Source organism: Xenia sp. Carnegie-2017, unplaced genomic scaffold (genome assembly GCF_021976095.1).
Source record: "Xenia sp. Carnegie-2017 unplaced genomic scaffold, XeniaSp_v1 HiC_scaffold_23, whole genome shotgun sequence".
NCBI classification, from domain to species: Eukaryota; Metazoa; Cnidaria; class Anthozoa; order Malacalcyonacea; family Xeniidae; genus Xenia; species Xenia sp. Carnegie-2017.
This window is the reverse complement of record NW_025813486.1, coordinates 2,424,051-2,441,798: the sequence shown is the minus strand read 5'-3', so window position 1 is coordinate 2,441,798 and position 17,748 is coordinate 2,424,051. Positions and strand designations below refer to the sequence as shown.

At 33.7% G+C, this 17,748-nt stretch overlaps 3 protein-coding genes and 1 long non-coding RNA gene across 5 annotated transcripts; all 4 read right to left on the bottom strand.

Annotated features, from left to right (window-relative positions):
* Positions 1 to 4,414: 4,414 nt before the first annotated feature.
* LOC124449565 lies at positions 4,415 to 5,673 on the bottom strand. The gene is made up of 2 exons (XR_006949444.1): positions 5,474 to 5,673; positions 4,415 to 4,782 (listed from the first exon to the last, which is right to left on the bottom strand). It is a non-coding gene; the product is annotated as an uncharacterized LOC124449565 (long non-coding RNA).
* Positions 5,674 to 5,773: 100 nt separating this feature from the next.
* Positions 5,774 to 9,312, bottom strand: LOC124448011 (sorting nexin-29-like; the record flags this gene model as incomplete). Its single annotated transcript, XM_046999021.1, has 10 exons — positions 8,639 to 9,312; positions 8,404 to 8,554; positions 8,253 to 8,292; positions 7,891 to 7,951; positions 7,527 to 7,642; positions 7,393 to 7,456; positions 7,287 to 7,326; positions 6,821 to 6,937; positions 6,508 to 6,657; positions 5,774 to 5,836 (listed from the first exon to the last, which is right to left on the bottom strand). Coding segments are annotated over exons 1-10 (957 nt in total), but the record flags the coding sequence as incomplete, so codon positions are not given.
* LOC124448010 (sorting nexin-29-like) lies at positions 8,871 to 11,302 on the bottom strand. The gene is made up of 10 exons (XM_046999020.1): positions 11,208 to 11,302; positions 11,035 to 11,119; positions 10,857 to 10,909; positions 10,680 to 10,757; positions 10,472 to 10,593; positions 10,271 to 10,355; positions 10,034 to 10,104; positions 9,905 to 9,969; positions 9,708 to 9,782; positions 8,871 to 9,125 (listed from the first exon to the last, which is right to left on the bottom strand). The coding sequence occupies exons 2-10, from the start codon at positions 11,104 to 11,106 to the stop codon at positions 8,871 to 8,873; spliced, it is 876 nt and encodes a 291-aa protein (XP_046854976.1). The 5' UTR covers positions 11,107 to 11,119; positions 11,208 to 11,302.
* A 1,132-nt stretch (positions 11,303 to 12,434) lies between these two features.
* On the bottom strand, positions 12,435 to 17,602 carry LOC124448623 (eukaryotic translation initiation factor 3 subunit D-like). 2 transcript variants are annotated; one of them, XM_046999579.1, is made up of 14 exons: positions 17,419 to 17,602; positions 17,126 to 17,171; positions 16,925 to 17,061; positions 16,647 to 16,793; positions 16,140 to 16,261; positions 15,852 to 15,984; positions 15,115 to 15,210; positions 14,978 to 15,026; positions 14,675 to 14,900; positions 13,719 to 13,836; positions 13,250 to 13,389; positions 12,964 to 13,156; positions 12,672 to 12,792; positions 12,435 to 12,579 (listed from the first exon to the last, which is right to left on the bottom strand). In XM_046999579.1, the coding sequence occupies exons 1-14, from the start codon at positions 17,551 to 17,553 to the stop codon at positions 12,569 to 12,571; spliced, it is 1,674 nt and encodes a 557-aa protein (XP_046855535.1). In that variant the 5' UTR covers positions 17,554 to 17,602; the 3' UTR covers positions 12,435 to 12,568. The 2 variants fall into 2 exon arrangements, with proteins under 2 accessions (XP_046855535.1, XP_046855536.1); XM_046999580.1 differs by lacking the exon at positions 17,126 to 17,171 and having other exon boundaries at positions 17,419 to 17,490.
* Between the last annotated feature and the right edge of the window lie 146 nt (positions 17,603 to 17,748).

Here is a 17,748-nt window from a genome sequence, read left to right as displayed (position 1 = left end):
TGTGAAGATGAAACGATCGGATGTTGAGCAAGGACAGCCACAAAAGCCCAAATAATTTTTGAAAATTCAGAACGTTGATGGTGAAAACCATCGTATCCACTTTCAGGCTACCTTGACAAACATCACTCCGCTTTTATGTCGACGACGCGCCAGAAACAAGATTGGCCATTTCTTGCAACTGTGTCGCCCATGCATTAAATCAGAAATATCGACAGCCAGTCGGAAAATTAGGAATTTTAGGTTTTATATTTTCATGTTAAAGAAATTCCATGTTTTATTACAAAATTTCATTAAATAATGTTGAAATTTGGGCATTGATAGCGGCGTGGTTTTATCCATCATTGCGATTGATTGACCAGTCGTGATGTTAGCAGGAAAACTCCCAGGAAGATGTTTTAGAAAAGTCATAATATTGACTTTTCCATGGAAACAGGCGTTAGGCTGATGGATGCATTGCTCCAGAATAGTGTTTAGCGTTTGCATTCTTGAGAGAGATGGCCTTTAGGCATAGAAGTCACGTATTTTTCAATTTCATCAAAGTATATTGTCCATTCTTGATCATTGTTCAGAAGAGTCATTAAAGTATATTGTTCATTCTTGATCATTGTTCAGAGGTCTTCGTTAAAGTAAATTGTTCATTCTGATCATTTTCAGAGGACTCATTAAAGTATGCTGTTCCATTCTTGATCATTGTTCAGAGGATTTCTCATCAAAGTACACTGCCCATTCTTGATCATCGTTCTGAGATCTTCATTAAAGTATATTGTCATTCTTGAGCATTCTTCAGAGGAATCCCATTAAAGTATGTTCATTCTTCATCATTGTTCAGAGGATTTCATTAAAGTACGCATATTGTCCACTCTTTGATCAGAAGGTTTCTACATAGGACAATTGAAGCCAATGTCAGTCTACACTACTATACTTCCATAAATTTAAACATTGATAAATATACTTACATTGAGCATTTTATTCTACTAGTAATGTAGTTCAAAGCAAAGGAAGAAGAATTTCTCTAAACCAACTACAGAATTGAAGTTTGTTCTTATGTTTAGATGAGCGTCGAGGAACTGGTCGACAACAGCCACAATTCTCTCAACCGCTGTGAACAATAACCACTTCTTTAATTGTGAGTCCATGATCATGGTGAATATACCCAACATTTGTTCGTTGTTTCCTCAATCTCATTTGATGACTAATTGTCGTTTAAGAGAAGAATGTCCATGTCTAAAAAATCGCATAGAGGAAACAAAAGTTACTAAGACGGAAACTTTATGGAAAGGCTACACTGCACTTTGCATTAATGAACATCACATGCAGTGTCCCAATTCAATGTTTACTGCAAAGAACTTGAAACAAGACATTTACCTGAACAATTTTTCAATGCACTCCAGAGATATTTCACCTTGGAATAATTTCGACTGGCTAACTATTCTTCGTGCAACTACAGACTTTCACGTCTTAAATGGCACGTTCTTAGTCTTAGACTATGGCCAAGTTTTAGTCTTAGACTATGTGTTGTAATTTTATTGGCCAAAGTGACTAGGGATGTTGTAAACGTGTTGGTGTTCTGATTGGTCATTTACTAGGTGTGTCGTAAACGTTGTGTACTATTGGCTTTACCAGGTGTGTCGTCAATTGTATTACGTGAATAGAATTTGTATGATCTTATCACTTAGAAGTAATTAACTCTCATAGAGCGGTAAATGCAATTTAATACAATATAAATAAAACGTATACTCAGCTACAGCAAATAGCAAATCCCAAACATTTAAGCTCCTTTAAATAAACCAGCTGAATTCATGCAAATTTTAAAGGTTCACTGATACAAACATGATTTGATAAACCCTCAGATTGTTATCTTCATCTCATTTTCTTATTGAATTATTAGCATTAACATTTGATCTCTTTAATTAGCATTCCTACAGGGTGTATATAAAAACGACGTTTGCAATTAAACTACTGTAAAATTTCGAAACCCAATCACTGTGCTAACTCCTCATTAGTGCATTACATCTTCAATGGAAAAAAATCTTTGTGCTTGCATCAACGTAGCTAAAATGTTCCATGCACCTGTGGGTTTGGCGTAGTAGACAGACATTGAAATTATACAAAGTCTTCAATGGTAAATGAAGGCTGACCAGCTAGTTTTGCACACATCAAAGGAATAAAACGGATAGAAAAATATTATTACAATGTATTTTTTTATTTTATTATTCAACTATCAGCCGGCATTATATTTGTCCATTTTAAAGAATTTTCAATCTCCATGCGACAATGTGAAAGTGTGTAAAATGAAAGACTATAGTCTTTGGTGTGAAAGTGTGTGAAAATGCAAAATTCTAGTCTTTGGCATGAAGATGTGTGAAAATGCACAGTATATAGTCTTTGGCATGAAAATGTGTGAAAATGCAAAGACTATAGTCGACGGCAATGTATGCACTTTCATAAACTTACCTTTAGTTTTAGGGACTATTTATATGAGTCCGATAGCCGGAATTCAGCGAACGAACATGTAACATGTAACATGTTCTTACACAAACTTTCGGCCATTCTGTAACGGTCGTCATTTCGTTAACGTCTTTTCTGAGTTCTTGAACGACTTTTTCAAAGAGCTTAGCAAAAAATAACCATGTATTTAACGTAAAGATCTTTGATAAACCAGCAATTGTCAAAACTCTGGTAAAAAAACCACCATGTACAACAAAAACTTCGGCAATGCCATGTTTCTCCGTCAACATCTTTTCTAACTTCTTGAAAGACTTTTCCCGACAGCTTCGAAAAATGAATGAGGAATGAAGTATAAAGTTTGACTGAGGAAGAAGCAGCTGATATTTTAGGGTAAAACTGATATAAATTTTTGTAAAAAAACTTAACTCTTCAACGGCCATCTTTCGTTTTTTTCGAGTTTGAAACGACTTTTGCAACAGCTTCAAAGAAAGAACATGTATTCAACAGGTTTAACTTGTTGTGATGTTATAAAATATTGTGAAAATGGATTTGCAAGGCGGAAAGCGAATTTTAGTATAAATATCATTGCCCATCATAAACTTTTAATATGGCCATGGGTATATAATTTTATCAATAATAACGTTTCGTCTTTTAGTAGAAGACATCTCATATTACAATACATATGTAGGAAGTAGTAAATCCTATTCTTAGAAATTTTGTACAATGCTTACAATATCAACTGTATGCGTTACTCTTCTTCTCTGAAATAAAAAGGTTATATTACTCACTGTAATACAGGGTGACCCAAAAAGATACGTACCCATGAAAATTTCAATTATGGCTTTAATTAAAAAGCTATTTCTTTCAAATTACAACCACACATCATTCAGTTTATGGAAGACTATTCACAAGAGTTTCGGCTATTTCTGTCAATTTCTAGTCAATTTATGGCTTTCCAAGATGTGTTCCAAATGTCCACCATTCTGTTGCAAAAGCAAACCTGTACTAGTCTGGCAAAGTTTTGAATCACTTTTATACACTCCTCTTCTGGATGGCTCTTATTTTTGCTGTGATGGCAGTCTTAAGTTCTTTCAATTGTTTGTGGATTTCCTGGTATACATTGTCTTTGAGGAATCCCTGCAGATAAAAAATCTGGGGTTAAGATCTGGTGGTGGGCCCATTCCACATCGCATCTTCTGCTTATGAGTCTCTCTTCAAACCTCTGCCTTAACCAAGAAATAGTTTCGCTGGCCGCATGAGGTGTAGCACAATCTTGCTGAAACCATTGTGAAGCTCTCAAAACCTCTCCAAGTCCCATGATGCCTAGTATTTATTCAGAACAGTTAAGTAGCGCTCCTTGTTGACTGTCTGGGATCGGCTGTCATCATCTTCGAACCAAAAAGGCCCGATGATCCTGTGCTTGCTCATGGCCACTACAGTCCCATGCTCTCTGAACTTAACCCAACTAACAATCGTTGATTTGATGGAAAGTTGCGACAATGGAAACGCTTTCGAAACTGAATCTGTACACTCTGGTATGATTTTGTCGCAAAATAGGTCTCCAGCGAGAATATCTTCTGCTGATTTGTCCAAGACATTTTCAGGGCAACTATAGTAGCTGCAAATGATCATCCATAGGTTCACCTTTCACGTCCTGCTACAGAAAAGACATTCCTTAAAAAATAGATTTTTTATCGAATAAAATATGAGTACGCATCTTTTTGGGTCACCCTGTACTTTGACACTTACAAATGAAATATTTTACGTAATACTTACGATAAAGATTGTTTCAGCAAGAAATCTCTTTACACATAGCGCGGGAAAGATCGGCAAAAGTCATATGACGTATTGATCAAACTGGTCACGTCAAGTCGTATAAACATTCGCCAGCAAGAGCTGGGTGACGCGGGATATTTAAATTGATCAAATCGTGCTGAGATAGCACAACATTTAATAGCATAGTACGCGTGTGATGTATTTAATATACGATTGTTTTCATTTCAAGTTAAATATTATGTTTTAACTTGTTAAAACCCAGTATGATGTACTATTATATAGTATCAAATACTGACAAATTATATCTGTATTTAGCACATACAATAAAGAGTCGTTGAAATTGATGCATCAGGAAATTCTTCTACTTTGTAGACATATTATATTTATATATACTGAACTATACGTATGTTATATATATACAATATAACTTATACAATTTCTATGCTCTGTTTTTTTCGACAGACATCCTAAAAGTTTTACCTTTAACCATTATGTGTAGGAGGAACAGTTTGTGTTGTCGTTGTCGTCGTTGAAACAGATGATACCGTTGAAGTTTGCCTGTAAAATATTTGCTGAAAGTTTAGAGAAAATTGATGAACTATTCATGAAATAATAGGTAGTAGCATTTTGATTTTCTGTCTAAAACAAGCCAAAGTTTGAGTTCTTTGTGTTGTATTATTACGAAATAAAAGATTTTTACTGTGTTTGCACAGGCTTATGCAAACCGAGGAGACCTTTGGGAGAACTTGAGAGCTGATCAGTGCAAGCCCAAAACCGAAGGTAGAGTGTTGCACATGCTCAAGAGTTCTCACAAACTCCGAGGTTTGCATAAGCCAGTGCAAACAGGAAAAATATCTTTTTAAAAAAATTTCAATAATGCGAAACAGACAACTTTAAAACAAACGTTTTAATTTTTCCTCTAAAATGTATTCATGATTGATTTGCGAAATCTCTTTGATTTGATTTGTTGAGCTCAGATCGGTTTGCACAAGCAAATGAAAACACAGCTATAGACCAATCAGCGCATGCGTTTGATTGCTTTATGTTCTTATTTTGACTTTCAATTTTTTCTGTCTATTCTTGCCTTACAAACATTAACACTAAAAAATCGTTTATTATTCTGTATATTGAGCAATAAATTACACTCAAACATGTTCACGTGTTTACTCACATGAAAAAGATCACGTGTTTACTCACATGAAAAAGAACACGTGTTTACTCACATGAAAAAGATCACGTGTTTACTTACATAAAAAGGGAAAGTATTTAAACAAAGAACTCTTGCAAGGATTTTCACCTAACTCTGGAACAGCACCCAGACTATAATTGATCAATTTTCTCAAGTAATTTTCCAATTTTTTTCGACGTGTTTCCACAAAATTGACGTCACGATTTCCAATAATTTTCTTCGCGGGAAACGTGAATTGTGCAACAGGTTTAAACTGCTTCTTGTCTGTGCACAAAAAGGAAAAGAAAGGGATTGTACATTACGGCAAAACAATATGATTAAAAAAATTAAAATACTGATGTTTATTAAAAACCTTTTGTAGGGCATAAAAATCCGAGTATCTTTGTAAACATTCCATTCATCGTCTTTGATACGGATATAAACCTTGTGAAGTAAACAATGTTAAATTTTTATTGACGACAATAACTGGACCACTGAGCAGATGATAGATATATATATATATATATATATATATGAGCCCTGTGGTGACTCTTAAATACAATCCATACAATGTGAACCGCACGTCCTGTGTCCTATGCAGAGTCACCATTTTACTATGGTGATAGCCGGAGGGCACATTGTATATACACTTTGTATATATATAACAGTATAAAACAGTATAAACCGTTTAAACAGTTCTCGATGCCCGAGAGCGGAGGTAATATAGTGAGGTTAGGGAAAAAACTATTAGATTCATCCCGACAAGCCTGTTTCGTGATTAAAGGAAAATCCCTGAAGAGTGAGCAGTCACGAAACAGGCTTGTCGGGATGAATCTGTAGTTTTGTGATTTTTTCTCAACACCACTACACATATACATATGAAAAGTGAAATATATGACCGGTAAATTTAAACTACGACATGATCTTTTAAATACGATGACCACAAACACTTTTCTCAAAGGTGATGTATTTGAAACGAGGAAAATACCAAATATAGATCATAAATCTTGAAATATAGTCCCTAGTTATCCCTAACCTAGTCCAGATAACCATCAACATCACATCGGAAGAGTTATTTACTTTTTTTAGAGATAAATATATGGAAAAAATTATACCTGATAAGAATGGTGAATGTTTGGAGACTTTCCTTGTACAAAAACAGATGGAATCCAAATGTTAATTAAAGGACGAGTATTGACAGACATGAAATTTGGAGCAAACTCCGTCAAATATAAACATTTATCATGATTATCGTCCTGAGGAAGCTAGAACATGCAAAGATACGTAGTTTTATTAAGAAATATTTAGAAAATCAAAAGAATATTTACTGCTTTTCATATTCATACCAAACAGTTCATATTGTACATACCGATCAATATTGTACATCTATTGTACTATAATGAACACACGGGTCTTTATTGAACATACCGGTCCTCTAAGATTGACAAGCTCTTCTTTTAATATTCTTAGCTGATATTCACGAGCATTCAACATTTTTTGTAGTCTTTCATTGAGTTCAATAAGTTCGCCATGCATATCAGCGACCTTTAAACATGATAAACAACTATTATGATTATCAACATTTCATCACAACTTGACGCCATGACGTCATCGCCATGAAATTCCCAGGGATGAACAAGAAACGCGAAATCAGTCAGAGTGGCGAGTTTTTTCAAACATATATCACGATTTCATTTCAGTTATTTATCCTCAGTTTTCACAAGTAAAATATCTTCTTGAATTAGATATTTCTTAAAGTTACCGTGTGCATCGTATAAAAGAGTTTTCTATCAAATAAATTTCGGCTCATCTTCATGAAGCATATGATACTTGGAAACCATTTAAGGCAAATGTTTCGTTTTGTAAAAGTATTATGGTTTAATGGAAATCTTACTTGGATCAACTTCCGCTCAAAATCTTTGTTTTCTTCCTTTCTACAAGAAAAAGGAACGAAATTCAACGCCGTTGATTCACTTTTGCTACAAATTTACTGTAAATACCTCACTTCGTCGACGTCAGATTCCGGAGAAAGAATGATAGAAGAAAGTCTTTCATTTTCTGGAGCTACACAAAAGATTATCGAATATCTTAGATTTCTACATCTATTTTAAAGATAAACTATCCTCTAGTAAACCTTCTTCCATAATGTCATTTCTTTTCAACGATTGAACAGCACCCACGTATTTCTTTAGTTGGTGTTTGAGCAAATCATTTTCACTAAAGAGCAAAAACGAACAGGTCAACAGACATCTTTGATTAACGGAAATGCAGAGTTCTCAATGTCCTAACCTTTTAAGCCGTTAAGAGCGACGCAATTTTCTTCATTTTCGACGACATATCTCTTTTAAATCTTCTAATTGAAGACGAAGAGAAGCTGACTTCATCATCTCTTTTCCAAATGTTGTAATGATCTACAGGAAAGATGATCGAAGGAAAAATCAGGGCAAAATAGTGTATATTCGAATGGAATGTTAATATTAAACGAACGATAATACAACCTGTTGTTCTTCAACTTCATCTTTCTTAACATCATCGATACAATCGCCTGTTTTAATTCCTCTTCAACAACAAAAAACCACGTATTTATTGATATTCATGAAATTATAATTATTCACACATACAAATATTCAGTTCACATGATGAAATTTGACGGATGTCTCCAAACAAGCAAAGCAACTACGATACAAATAGTAAAATCCAATTGCACTAAATATTTCTATATTTAAAACTAACTCTACCTGCTAATAGCCATTTATAGTTTGAGAACCTGAGGCAAAAGTGCCTCCCGTTCCGAAAACATTTTTTCAAAAGATATAAGAAATAAAACCATTTAAATACATGAATAGAAAAACACACAAACCTGAAGTCATTTCTTTGCCTGATGGATATTCCTCTGATGGCTAAAGAACGAAAACATACCAAATATAACGAACTAAATATAACAAAGATATTTACACATGGTTTCTACCCTCCCTCCCCAAAAAGATAAAAGCATTTCATAATTAACTTACATTCATACAACCATCACCCATGGTTCTGACCAATGACGATCCTGAGTAATCATTAATTTCTATGCTACCATCACGGGTGGCACATATCGCTGCAACAGTTGCCCCAATTGCTAAACTTGCATCATTCTCGACGTCTTCATCAGTGTAAATACTGAAAACAACAAATTACCACCTCAGTTAAAATGGTGAACTCGTTAGACATTCTTCTCGATAAAATAATGAAGTATCTTCTAACCTTGAAACGGGCGAATCATTTATTGAATGAACTAAATGTCGTGACGTCTCAGGTGCAACAGTAAATCGCTCATTTTCATCTGACATAGCTAGACCCCTAACTCCTTTATCGTCATCAGGGCAAACAACGGGAATTAGAGATACACCGCTGTTCATATCAACAAGAGGCTCACACACTTCTTCCTCCGACAAGAGCGATGAGTCAGTGTAATGCCCTGATTGCAAAGATGTTGTCAAAGAATGATTTTTTTCAAATCATTCTCAGTTTTAAACTCGTTTTCAAGATGCAAAGCTTCCAGGCTTTTCTTTGTTAATCGAGCCACTTGTTCATCTGTTTCATTCTCCTTGTTCTCAACGTTGGATTTCGCCATTGTGGAAGAAAGACTTGAATTCTCAGAATTCGAACAATAAGCCAACTGAGAGTTCTTTGGCATTTCAAGAAAATCGTCAGGCCTTTTAGTGAAAGCATGGTTACCACGAGCATGTACCTGAGAATCAGTATTACGTTGTAATATATCGTACGCCGCTCGGGTAAAACTCGTGGCACTATCGTGAGCAGTCGTTGTTGTGGAAGAACTACCATGAGAACTGACAGTAGAAGTTCCTTCTTCCGTCTCTTTGAATTCAACATTTTCAATTTGAGCAATGTTTGCTTTCTTTTATTTTTCTTTTCTTTCTCCTGAAACACAAAAGAAAGATAAAAGTTAAAAATTAATAAAGACTCGTGGGGATAAATGACTACGCATTGTTCAAGTATGATAAAGATTAAACGAGGACGCGCGGATAAGGGATGATAAGGGATGAATAAACAACAGGTATAGTTAAGGGATAAATGAAGACATGTCATAAAGGGATAATAAAGGTTAAGGAGAACACATGGTTGGGGGATTACAAGGAATAAATGACATGTGTGGTTAAGGAATGATAAGATTAGCGATATATGAGATGAATGGTAGGGATAATTAGGGATAAAAGGGATATTTTTGATCAGGGGAGAAAAATGAAATTCTGATCAAATCTTTATTTTCTTAAAATGTTGTATTTAACAAACTTCACCAGGAGCTCCTGACGTCGTGATACATTGGTGATGGTACAGCCCATATTGATGTTGGACGAGAAACTGCTTGGCTGATATTGCCTGGAATCTAAAAATTAAATTAAATTCAAGTAGTTAAAGAAAAGTACATTCATAGCTTCCACTTTTTTACTATCCATTTCTATTTGCAAAGATTCATTTTTAAACAATATCAATAGCATTCCAGCATACCTGTACAGTAATAGAGTTAAACTCAGCTTTGTCAATGTCAATTGCAAAAAGAATTGAACTTAAGCCTTAAAGAAGAAACAAGGAATGATAAAAAATCCATTATAGAAATATAAACAAGTTTATTCTTACCAGCAGCCATCATTGGTAACATACTAGATCGTTCATCATCCAATAATAATGCATCTTGCTCATAATACTGACTGAAATTAAAACATTATACATCGTATAATTATTCTGACATAAACAGCTTACCGTTAAAAGAAAATTGCATTACTATATCGCAATATACATTGGTTATGATAATCATATAGCTTATAAAGCCAAAATCGATCTTTCTTACTTAAATGTTACTTAAATCAAACTTACAAAAGCAATTGTTTATGCCCAATGAAGCTATGAAGATATTTCTCCAGTGATTGCTCGTTTAAACTAGACCTAAGCCATGCTTGAGCTGCCAAATAAACATCAAAAATAGAAAGAAAAATGTCAGAACAAATTCATGGCATACAAAAAGGTTTTACCCACAAACATTCCTGGAATCATTTAGAAACCAACAACTTGACTAACCTCTACCAACATCTGTCATTACATTAGGTAAAGAATTATATGTCTTTATTTCACTAGAGCTAAGATGCTCCTTGATAAATAGCCAGAACACAGATTGACCTTCAGATCTCATTAACACCTGCCTTTAATGAACATAGAAATGATGAAAACAAATTATTTAAGAATGGCTTCTAAATTGACTGAATTGAGAGAGGAATGATGAAGATACCTTAAAGAATTTATCTTTTTTGTGGATTTAATGCCAAATTGAAGAACAATGTTCCATTGCTCACAAAGACAAGAGATTCTGTAATTCATCATAAGTACAAAGATTATGATAAATAAGGATTATACTATGAAATAAAATGAATACAATACAGTGCAATCGAAGAAATATCAAGTTCACCTGCTATCCTTCTCAGAAGCCAATTCGGTTGTACTACCAAATCGTACCTGACACTAAAGAAACGACGAGGTTCAAGTCGACCAAATCATTCGAGTAAAATCAATACAATAAAAGACGAAACGAAATTACAAGTTCCAAGTTCGAACTTTAAACTACGTACAAATATTTTACAACTAACTTGCTTTACTCCATCCAACAAGCGATCAATAATTGCTTGCTTTGTAATATCTACACTTGCCAAATTCAACATAATCTCCACTGAACTAACATGTAAAAAAAATAGTTTTATTTGTCAATTAGAAAAATAATTAAAAATAATTAGATAATGACAAAGTATGTATATACGAGTACCTTATGATCGCTTGATATCACCACATATCAACACTCACCACCCATGCTAGCATGAAGAAAGTTAGGAGGAAATACAAAGTGTTTTCTACATGTAAAAAATATCCACGATACACGACAGTATTATTGAAGCACTTCACAAAAGAAGACAAATGAAGGAAATTTACCAATATGGGCAACGGAAATGATGTAAATGAAATATTTGAGGCAAATGGCAGGACGTCACAAAGAGAGGGGGAACGTTGGGGGTGGGTGGGGATGAGAGAGTACACACTGAGCGTCGCAGATGACACCCTTAGGGCCCACCATAATACCTCAGCAAAAGAATGCATGAAAAACATGACACATGCAGTAATTTCTTAAAGTTATTTCCTGAGATAAATCAACGCTAGTAAAAAATTTTTCATCGAATTCTTATATCAAAAACCATGAACAAAGATTCCACATTCTAAAAAACGGATGATAAAATGTAAAAATCAAAAGGTTTTTAAATTCTTTTGTCCAATTTCACTTATTGAACATCACTGAAATAAAAAATAAAATGTTAACAAATCACAAAATTTATCAGACTAAACTATGAGTACATTGCTTTATAGTTAGTTCATGGTCAATGCTGTATTCAGAGGCGAAACTAGAACGTTAATTGGTATATATTCATATATTCAGCTCTGCGCTGCTGATTTCTTTTGTTTGCGATGTTAATTTCAAAAGAAGTCAGCAGAGCAGAGCTGAATACATAAATATTTACCCCCCCAATTAACGTTCTAGTTTCGCCCCTGGCTGTATTACAACTAACAAAATTCTGTTAAACCAAATACCACATGACGTCATTGAGGGTAATTACGTGTTTGTAGATGTAAATCGTCCAGGTCAGAGTAGAGTCGTGAGGAATGTTGATATTAACTGTCTCAGAAGCAAGTGAGAAGATAAGTATGACATTATCAACAACACCAACAGTCTTTCTCAAGGCTCTACTAACTTGGACGATCTACATCTACAAACATGTAACGATACTCCCGGGTTCAAACCATTTACTTTAATACTTGGTAATATCAAATGACATAAAAAACGTAAAACCTTCTGTTGATATGTAACTCAAAATGAAGTGTATAAACGACAAAACAATACACATTCATAATGTTTATTAATCATCCATTAAGACATTCACATTCAACTCATGGAGATATTAGATTCAAAATTCTCAATATGGAATTTAAAAACAATCGCTTGTGAACATTTCAAGATACTTTTATTTCGAAGCAAATTATTGAAGTTAATATTGAATTACACAATTCAAGAAAAAAAAATCATGTACTTGTAATAATTCATAGAAATTGAATTTATTCTTCAGCAACAAATCATCATCAAATGTTTGCTATAAAAATGAGTAAGAATTGATTCACTAACAAAACAGAGCTTCGTATGCTCCTACTTATCCCTAAACATCAAAACATTGTTCTTACATACCCTCAATTTCCTCCTCTTGTTCATCTTCATCCTCATCATCAGCTTCTTCTTCATCATCGTCATCATCGTCATCTTCCGAATCAAACGTGTTGTTGGGAATATCGTAAATACGAATCATCCCCTTTAAAAGAAGGACACACAATGGATAAATAATGATAAATAAGGATAATGAATATGCATCATTTCCATAACAAAGAAATACTGTCGTGAGTGAAACTAAACTGAATCCGAATGCTGCCAAAAAAAAGATTAACGATCCAGTTAACTATAAGCTCAGTAATGCCTTTGTTACCTTGTTAGGATCCTTCAAAATAAGATATTTCCCCTTTTCAAGATTCATACAATAATCAATAATACATCGTACTATTCCCCAACCATTGTCCATACTGAGATTCATCTGACTGGCAAGTTCACGTGGTTTGAACTGCTGGGTACCCAGAATGCAATGCTTTGATGAATCCATAAAATTTTTACGTGAAACGTAACTAAATTGAAACAAAGAAAAATTAAACTAAAAAACAACGCAGAAGATAATAAATATGAAAACTATCATTTCCATTGCAAATTGCAATACTCACCCAATTTTTAAGTACTCAGAGCCCGACAAAACAGACGCAACAGTCCACTTTGCCAGCTTACAGCCATTGTTCTTGAGTTCAGTAGCCAAGACAGCTCCACGTTGAGTGTCTAGCTTTTGACGCCATTCTCCCATACCTCCCTACACATACATACATGACGTAATGACAACATTCTCCCATACCTCCCTACACATACATACATGACGTAATGACAACATTCTCCCATACCTCCCTACACATACATGACGTAATGACAACATTCTCCCATACCTCCCTACACATACATGACGTAATGACATTCTCCCATACCTCCCTACATACATGAATGACGTAATGACAACATTCACCCATACCTCCCTGCACATACATACATGACGTAATGACAACATTCTCCCATACCTCCCTACACATACATACATGACGTAATGACAACATTCTCCAATACCTCCCTACACAAACATAAATGTACCTTAGATTCCCATTCATTTAGAGCCTTTATGTTGATGTAAGTTCCAGGTGACAATACTGCATCATGTTCACATCTTATAACAATTTCTATATCATTGCCAAGATTCCATTTACGATATCTAAATAAGTGACAAATGATTTCACAGGTTGAGATTAATACAACATTTTAACGAGGGAAGGTCACAGCGAAGGATGAAAGTCAAAATTATCTTGTACACCATCACATTTTTCTTCTTAATGGAAGAAGGAGCAAACATGTATATTTTCAACACAATGAAAGAAAATATTTAGTAATTTTTGTGATATCAAAAAATTACAAAATAAATAAGTCAAAACATGTATATTTTCAACACAATGAAATAAAATATTTAGTAATTTTTGTGATATCAAAAAATTACGAAATAAATAAGTCAAAACATGTTTCCAGCGCCTTTTAATAACATAAAGCAATGTTAGTTAAAATTTAGCACATGTATGCCAGGGTGTATGAAAAAAGTTAGAAAAAAGTTCAGAAAACTATGGCTTGGTGTGGCCAATCTTGTTTGTCCTTCAAATTAAGTATTTTTTGTTAGTTAAGTAAATTCAAACAATCAATCATGCATGTAATCAGTCTTGAATAAGAAAAAGGAGTGAAACATCAAATTTTCTAAAATTTTTCACCGCACATGACAAACTTTCACCAGGTCGATTAAATTAAATTTTAAACCTTTCATTTTCTTTGACCAAGCAGTTAAATTGACGCTTTTACAAAGTGCACTCCCAATTTTCCAGATAAATTTTTCTGATTGTTTTTACTTTTAGATAAATCAGACAATGCCAAATTACATGGATGTTGATGAAATGATAGTTTGCTGGACATTTTTTAAATTGTCTAATTTTTTTATACACGCTGTAAAGCACAATATCTCCTTTTTAAGATCTTAGTCTTCAATCTATATTTATACAAGAACAATTTACCTGTAACCAACGGATGCCACCTTTTCTTCTTCTTCATTATCTTCAGCAATGAAAGGATTTGGTTTATCAAACTTCTCCTTTTCCTCTGAGCGTTTCAGGACTTGCTGTGAGAAATTTTGGTTTATAAAAGTTGCTTCCAGACCAAGGTTCGTCGTAGAGTTTATGCTTTTCTCTGCATTATCATCTATAGGTGTTTCCACAGCTGTTTCATTAACAGTCAAAAGATCTAAAAAACGTAGATCAATAATAAAAAAACAGCTTGTTGTTTCTTAAATTATCAATTAAAACTAAAAATTTACAAACCAAATGCTGATTCATCTCTCATGTCAAAAAACAGTTTTGAGCCAACACGCTAAAATCACATGAAATAAATACTTAATTTATAGTTATAAATATCACTAATAGTATATTGATAATTCTCACAAAAATACTATCCATACATGTGCTATAATGTCCCAAGAGTACACAGATCTTGTGCAGGTCATCAATGTAGATATAATGGTATCTGTAGCAAACACATTTCCTTTCATTAAAATCTGGTAAAATCAAAGTAAATTGAACAATTAAATTTTTCAATAAAGTATATATTCTTATATTTCGTTCCTACAATTCATTTGTAATATGCATACGCCTATAATTCTTGGTTATTATTGATGGTTAATAACTGGTCATGATTGGTGGTTAAAACTGGTCATGATTGGTGGTTAATAACTGATCATGATTGGTGGTTAATAACTGGTCATGATTGGTTGTTAATAACTGGTCATGATTGGTGGTTAATAACTGGTCATGATTGGTGGTTAATAACTGGTCATGATTGGTGGTTAATAACTGGTAATGATTGGTGGTTAATAACTGGTCATGATTGGTGGTTAATAACTGGTCATGATTGGTGGTTAATAACTGGTCATGATTGGTGGTTAATAACTGGTCATGATTGGTGGTTAATAACTGGTCATAATTGGTGGTTAATAACTGGTAATGATTTGTGGTTAATAACTGGTCATGATTGGTGGTTAATAACTGGTCATGATTGGTGGTTAATAATTGGTCATGATTGGTGGTTAATAATTGGTCATGATTGGTGGTTAACATTGGTGGTTATCATTATGATGGTTATCAATATGATGGTTATCCAAACCATTTAGTTCAATGAAAGCAAGTAAAGTTTTCTTACATTTCTGATAACAGGATCATCAGTCGTTGTGACTTTATGGAAAATCCTGTTTTGCAAGGCAAGTGGGACTTCATTCTTAATGTTGACACGATCATAAGCCTTGTCATAATATTCCAGTTCACCACATTTTACCCTATTTAACAAAGCACAGAAATAGAGAGATCTTCATAAACACATAAAAACAAGATATTCATTAGTATCTATTCAGAATAGATGTTAAAATTGCTTTCATTTGTTTAGCAAATTCAAAGAAGGTTTTATACAACAATGAATTCTGATACAACGTACAAATCATCTGGATCAAGAACATTTGGTAGACTCAATTTTGATAATCTTGGAAAATCCATTTCTTCAATAACCTTCCACTCTTCCCGAACCATCACAGACGCATTACGTATCCTCTGAGGAGTCTACATATAAGTTAAACATATAGATATAAATTTACAGTCTATCCATAAGTGTACCAGTCATGTTACTATATATTTATTGTGTATCCTCTGAGGAGTATACATATAAATTAAATATATAGATATAAAATTACAGTATATCCATAAGTGTACCAGTCATGTTACTACATATTTATTATGTATCCTCCAAGGTGTTCATGGTTGAGGTACATCCGTTTGTGTACCATAATATCTTATGCAAGTCGCATAATTACTATAAATTTATAATGTATCCTTTGGAGTTCAAAGTTTACATACATGTAACACACTATCACAATTCTTTTGTTCATTTTCTTCACTGAGGTTGCACCTTAAAACTTACCCTCCCTCAACTAAGTTTATTACAAACCTGATTTCTACGTTCCTGCCAGTTGTTTCTGTTGGCAAATTGTTTTTGCAATTTACGATGGAGTCTGTTGTCACGAGTCTTCAGCAAATTCTGCATCCCAGCTTGCTGACGTTGCATTTGACGCTCTTTATCACGTCGATTATTTCTCTAAAAAATAAAAAATTTTATGTTAATGTTGTTCATATGAGAAGGAGTAATTTAGATGAACAAATTTACAAATATAATAAAGAAGTGATTTTATTTTGAGACTTAAAAGTATAGAAAATTTTCTATTGTACCTGATTGAATTTGTTCCTATTGCGCATGTAAACAGGCTTTTGTGGTCGACTTGTGTCAACAAGATGGAAAGTTGATTCATCTTCTTCGTGATAATATGCATATTGATTACCACCACCAAATTGATTTAAGTATTTATCTATAGAAGTAAAACAATATTATTAAACTGCATGAAAATGGTGAAGTCTAGACAGAATACAAACTTTGGTATCGACGATCTTGATAGGCTGTACTTGACCAATCAGAAACCTACATAAAATGAAAATGTATGTTATAAGACCTATATTTATACAGTCAATACAAGAAATAATATTTTATCCTCTTAAAAGTGTAGAGAGGTTTTTTAATGATGACTAAATAACAATGTTTTACAATAATAGCTAGTAAAATATGATTATAAATTTCACCACGTGACACAAAAATATAAGAACAACTAAAGGTCAGAGTGGAAGACATTGATAGCAAGGAATTTCTTATGAAATATAAAATATTTTACCTTGCCAAGTTTATCTCCTTTAGAGAATGGTTGATAAGGTATTCCTTTAAATGCATCTGAAACAGAGGTAGGACCCCAGCCGTTTGGGTTATCTTCAATGACAGGAGGAATAAAATGAATTCGTTCAAACGCCATATTGAATATTGACTAGTTTGCATGTTTCCATCAGTCAAAGGTAGAACGTCATCACTGTTTGTGACCGACGACCATACCGACGACTCGATGACAATTTATAACAATTTTTCGGAAATCATTTTCGGCATGTTTTACTGAGAAAGCAAACGATTGCCTCAAAGCTGCTTAAATATTGTAATTTCTAACGATAAAATG

Excerpts from the sequence above, each read along its gene's own strand:
- LOC124448010 (XM_046999020.1), bottom strand. The coding sequence starts at position 11,106 with ATGTTGAATTTGGCAAGTGTAGATATTACAAAGCAAGCAATTATTGAT. Across the intron at positions 10,758-10,856 it reads GCTTCTGAGAAGGATAGCAG|AATCTCTTGTCTTTGTGAGC; the intron begins GTGAACTTGATA and ends GATGAATTACAG. Across the intron at positions 10,594-10,679 it reads AAAAAGATAAATTCTTTAAG|GCAGGTGTTAATGAGATCTG; the intron begins GTATCTTCATCA and ends TGTTCATTAAAG.
- LOC124448623 (XM_046999579.1), bottom strand. The coding sequence starts at position 17,553 with ATGGCGTTTGAACGAATTCATTTTATTCCTCCTGTCATTGAAGATAAC. Across the intron at positions 16,262-16,646 it reads GGCAGGAACGTAGAAATCAG|ACTCCTCAGAGGATACGTAA; the intron begins GTTTGTAATAAA and ends ACTTATATGTAG. Across the intron at positions 13,837-14,674 it reads GTGGCATCCGTTGGTTACAG|ATATCGTAAATGGAATCTTG; the intron begins GTAAATTGTTCT and ends TCACTTATTTAG.